Raw genomic sequence first — 5737 nt, forward strand, 5'->3', positions numbered from 1 at the left:
ATGTACACTGTGTATATATTTATATTTATAATTTTCATAATTGTACAATTCATTGTTTATTGTAGCTTGATGAATATTGTTGCTTGTTGCTTGATGAATGGATAAAATAAAATTGATTGATTGATTGAAAAGGATGAAATTACAATTTTGTCAACATTGGACCTTCGACTCTTTACTCAAAATTTTACTTTCCTCTGTCGATTTGCCCAAATATATAGGCATATAATGCTGAGAATCGTATAGACTTGCCCTTTACTTTGGAAGTGTTCATATATATATATATATATAATCATATATAACTATTTTCAAACTTTATTAGTTTGGGCAGTTTATGAGGAGCACTGATAGTTGATAGTGGACATCCCTCTTCTCCTGATTCTAACCCATTAATGGTTCCTCATCAGTGATGCAAGTGTAGACATGAAATCAAAAAAGTGTTTGAACGTTTTGGTATCATCATTAATATCACGTCATGGTGATCATGGCAATGTAATAGGTGTCCAACCACCCATATACTGTATCTGAACAGTTTTTTTAATGCATTTTCTCTTCTCGCCCCTCACCCTAGACTATGCCAAAGTCGATTTTTGACAAATAAAAGCATGTTATTAATGTTAATCATGATGAAAGCATTCAGTTGAACTCGAAATTATACTGATATTTATTACATCAAACTACTAGTATAAAATTGTTATGAACAAGTTTATATAATTATATTAATGACAGTAAAAGTAAATATTATTGAATGCAACATATCATAATGTCACAATTGTATTGGCACTTCAATACTGAACAATTCTGATTTTAGAATCTGCCAGTTTATTAATCGCGAAATTCCAGGTTAAAAATCGACTATGGACTTTCAATTTTAAACGGGATTTTGAACGGGCAAAGTCCCTAACACTCACACTGTCAATCATACTTGTTTATCAATCAAATTTAACCGCAAGCAAATACAAGACGCGCTCATGCACTCACTGACGCGTTCATGCAATTACACAACACAAAAGCCGCATACTTGTTATTAATGGTAATGAGAGGTAACCCGGAGGATTTAAACCATAACGAGATCTGGGCGACCAATCACAAGCCAGATCAATTAAAGATGCATTACATCATGGCCAATTTTAGTAGGCCAGATTTCCGACAATCTCATCCATAGAAGCTCATAGACAGCCGTGTTAAGCATGTAAACCGCAATCCAAAGTCAGTAGTCCACTTGGGAAGATAACAAACAGAGGGAGTAGGGTGACTGAAAAGATCAGATGTGAAAATCTATCAATTGTGCACACATTAATTAAATCAGAGTTTTAAGCTTAAATACAATATCCAGAGTATGCACAATGGGCAAGTGGACTACGGGTAGTCTACCCTCACCCCTTCTTTTTGTTTTAAAGGGGTCCAAGTGCTCACATGTAAAGATTTTCTAATCATGCTTTACGCGGGACTGCTTGAATAATCGCAGCATAAGATGCTATATCAAAAACCGTCTCTCCTTTCACGTCTGGTGGTCGGATCTCGTATCGCTGGAGTAAGGTGGTCATCAATAACAGAACCTGCATCTTAGCCATTCCTTCTCCGGCACAAGTTCGTCGACCTGTTTAGAAATACAAAGACAATACACCCTGTTGATTAGATTAGGCTATTACATTGTCAGCGTCATCACCATCATTGTCGTCGTCATTATCTTCATCATCATCGTCTATGTCATCATCATCATCATCATCATCATCATCATCATCATCATCATCATCATCATCATCATCATCATCATCCGATGATGATGATGATCATCATCATTGTCTACGTCGGCATCATCATCGTCGTCGTCGTCATCGTCGCCGTCATCGTCGATGTCATCCCAGATCGTCATCATCATCACCTCAGTTAATCGTCATTAGTAACTACTTGTACTAATAAAAGTGGGACTAAGAATTAGTTTATTATTATGATTATGATTGTGTTGTTGTTATTGATGATGCTGCTGTTCAAGTAGGCCTACCTGTTCCAAAAGGGTTAAATTCAATCCGCTCCTGAAAATGTCCTTTTTCGTCTAGAAAGCGTTCAGGTTTACATACTTCGGGATCCGGCCACGTAGAGGGGTCGTCACAAACGCAGCCGTTAAAACCAACCAATATTGCTCCTCTAGGTATGGTATACCCTCTCAGCGTGGTCTCATCTCCAGCTAAATGAGGTGCACCCACAAAATTTCGAGTTTGCCGCATGAGTTCCATAATCGTAGCTTGGGTGTAATGAAGCTGGTGTCTATCTGACCAACACGGCAGACGGTCTCTACCCACTATGTGGATGATTTCTTGGTGAACACGGTCTTGGATTTCTGGTAACTCTGCTAGATGAATTATGATACGCGAAATCGCATTTGCGGTGGTATGTGTTCCTGCATTCGTTATAAACACCAATCCGTCTCTTAACAAGTCCCCGTCGTGTTTGGAATCAGTAGAGAGCTGCATATCACTTCGATATACATCAATGAGATTTGTGATTTCATCCTTTTTGGATGCATGTCCTGCAATCAGGTTGCTCATAAAAGACAAGACGTATTCTTTACATGTAGCTTTTTGACGTTCGTTTGATGGAGACAGTATGTTAATGGGTATTGGAAAGAACGAAAGAGCAAAAGAACGCATACATGCCGCATTTAACTCCAGGATAGTGTCCAGAAGTTTGTGTAACTTTTGATTACTCCACTCGAAATGCTTGCCCGTAGTAAACGAAAGTACAATATTCGCCGTAGCATTCCGAAGGAGTAACGAAACATCAAAATCTTTACCGATTAGATGTTTGATTTCGGAAGATAGAAGTTGGCATTCTTCCCGAATCACCTGTTCAAGGCGTTCTGTTTTGTACCCATAGTTTCCTTTCAACGCTCCTATGATAATCTTTCGGTGGATTTTAGCAGTATCATAGCGGATCCCTAAAAAACGAAAAAAAACAAGAGAGATTATATTATGAAGAATTTTAACGGGTCGGGCAGTTTTAAATCGATCTGCGAAAAGTTTTTTGATACGTTCATTAATTTCTCAAAAAGTAAAAATCGCAGTTTAACAAATAACTGTTCAAATGAAAGCCATTATTGGGGGCTAATTGTTGTATCACTATGAAAGACCTGACACCAATATAAACATTTGTTTCGGTGACCCAAGTTCATGGTCACTTCTGCTCACGCACTTTTTTACAGATGGCCTGGAATTTCATATTTCGATTTCAGCGATTGCCCGAAAAAAGGTGGTATGTTTTTGAAAAGCGTTTCCGCTTGGAATGTAGATAGTTATTGTTGCTATTACTCTTCGCGATTTTAATTTATGCACTCTTTAGCCGACAATTTTCAATGCATTTTGCACACTAGAAATGTCGCTTGCATAAATACCGATATTTTTAACAGTATCGTTTTTGTTAACCAAAATACCATCCACATTAGTTCCGAAGAATTTGATGGAACCATAGATACCAAATCGGACTGCAGGTGGTGGACAGATTTTAAACTAAAAGAACCAGCGTAGGCCCTCTCAAAATGTAGTTTTCTAATATATCGCGTTGTGATAAAAAGGACGGCGTTTTCCTTGTTTTTTATAACAAGGAAAAGCGTGACTTACCCCAAACTTATCATGCAATGTTGTCTCGATGTCCGTTGCTGGTTGGTATTATTCCGATTAAGCGATTTTCATTATTTAGGCCTACTTTGACCAAATGTATTCCAAAAATGGTGCTGCATTCAGTGTCACATTAACGACAAGGTTATACTAAAATGTGTGAGACTTTCTGACACTATATTCACGGTTTTTCTACTAGCTGTTCAAACCTATGACAAATGTGGCTGGTTTGCGATGTTCAATACCATTTCACCCTGATGTGGCAGTGACGCCCGGACTGTGAAGGTTTCCGCATACTGTATATGGGTTTAGGAGCTTTTAGGTTAGGCCTGTATCATCACCTCTAGACCCTATGATTTAATTTTTGTAAAGAAAGCCGAATCCCGAAGCCTAATCAATTGAGAAGGGAATGGATTTTGTCATAATAATATCATAACAAGAAGGAATGCCTCACGATTTGTTTGATATCCAGCTATAGTATTTTAATTGAGGTTAGGGTTTGCGTATTGCGCGGCCCATTTATGGTTGCCAAAATTATACGCTCCCTGGACTTGCTGTATACCATGTATAGGCTTTTGGAAACGAAACTGAACAATTAATGAAACTATAGGATCAAACAATGCTCACAAGCTGGGTTTTTTATTCGATTGCAAAAAGAACTTGAGCCGACTAGAGGAAGATCTATACTATTATAAATGTAGCTTGCCTTGGGCCCCAGATTTACCAAAAGAATTAATGAGATGATTTTGTCTAATTCCTTCTCGCCTCTTCTTCTCTTTTCCCCTATAAACTATAGGTTAAAGCCTGGTATGGTCAGCATGGTCAGGGCTGGCATGATGATAGGCTTTTGGACTTTAACTTTGCTGATAAAAGTACATTTGTATTTGTCATACAGTTTATTTTCAGAGTAGTTTAACCCCTGGCTTGCTGAGGTATTTGCTATAGCGAATGGCAATGCGTGAACATGTACATGTAGGGATCATTAATTTGTTAAACCAACGCACATTCTCAAGGCTCTTGTTGGGAGTCCATTGTCAAGCATGATGTTCCATCTCAAGAACCAGTTTCCCCTTCCACGAAGGAGGTCCTATGAACACAGTTTGGATTGAATTTGTTTAGTCCAACACCCTAAATGACATGTATGCAGACCATGTCTCTGTGGCGTTCTCTTTTTTTTCTCATTCTCCAAGCTTCTTCTTTGAAATTGTCCGATTTATGATCTCCCGTGAGAATCCAAGTGTTTACCCTGCATAAATGGTGTCAATCAGCCATCTTGAAAAGTAGGGGAAGTCATTTGGCCTGAATTGTCAAAAAGTGGCCCCCGGCCCGAATTGGCGCATGTGTCCTGCATGCACAGTGTCATCGCCCCGATATCTTCATGGCAGAAATCGCCATGGTATGTTGAATATACAGCCACGCATGGCCATTTTGTTCCGACCTGTTTAACAGTTTTGAGACGCATATCCGACTAAGGCTATTGACAATAGCCTGGTGACTGACCTCTGTGTGTGAGAGTGAGCATGGTATACGACATGAGGTCATCTGCTTTTAGACTGCCTCCACGAGTGGCCTACGCTGCGCTATAGTTCGGCACATATAAAATCAGAATTGTTGTCAGTTTTTGAGCTCAATACGCACGGTTCTTTCTCAATACGCAAGCTAACGACTATCATATCTTTTCAACACATATATCCAAGTGCAAGCAAAAAATATGGCTTATTTGGAATTAAAAAAAATACGGGAGATATTCATATCATCATTTTCTACCCCGGTGTCCAAAGATTTATCGTACGAATATCAAATCGTGCATGGCACATTCACGTGTATCAACCCGGGTATTGATTTTAGTGTCTCTGCTGTACAATGTTATAATTAACCAGGCGATGTCGATGTGCCCTAGCTGCTTATTAATTATTATCCTATTCACAAGGAAATAAATAAATGATTGACTTACAAGATTGCACCTCGACTATCGCTCTGTCGCTTAAAGAAGGATTCGTATAAGCTTCTTTGATGACGTTATCCTTACTCAAGATAACTATTTCTTGGCCACAAATGTTAACACTGACTATATCACCATCGCCATATTTATCGACGAGATGCGTACACATTGTGTTTTTATCCAT

General features: G+C 38.7%; 1 protein-coding gene across 1 annotated transcript; it reads right to left on the reverse strand.

The window, feature by feature from the left end:
• Positions 1-1430: 1430 nt before the first annotated feature.
• On the reverse strand, positions 1431-5737 carry LOC140172042 (cytochrome P450 2U1-like). The gene is made up of 3 exons (XM_072195388.1): positions 5566-5737; positions 2003-2935; positions 1431-1597 (listed from the first exon to the last, which is right to left on the reverse strand). The coding sequence occupies exons 1-3, from the start codon at positions 5735-5737 to the stop codon at positions 1431-1433; spliced, it is 1272 nt and encodes a 423-aa protein (XP_072051489.1).

The sequence above is a fragment of the Amphiura filiformis genome, chromosome 15 (assembly GCF_039555335.1).
Source record: "Amphiura filiformis chromosome 15, Afil_fr2py, whole genome shotgun sequence".
NCBI classification, from domain to species: domain Eukaryota; kingdom Metazoa; phylum Echinodermata; class Ophiuroidea; order Amphilepidida; family Amphiuridae; genus Amphiura; species Amphiura filiformis.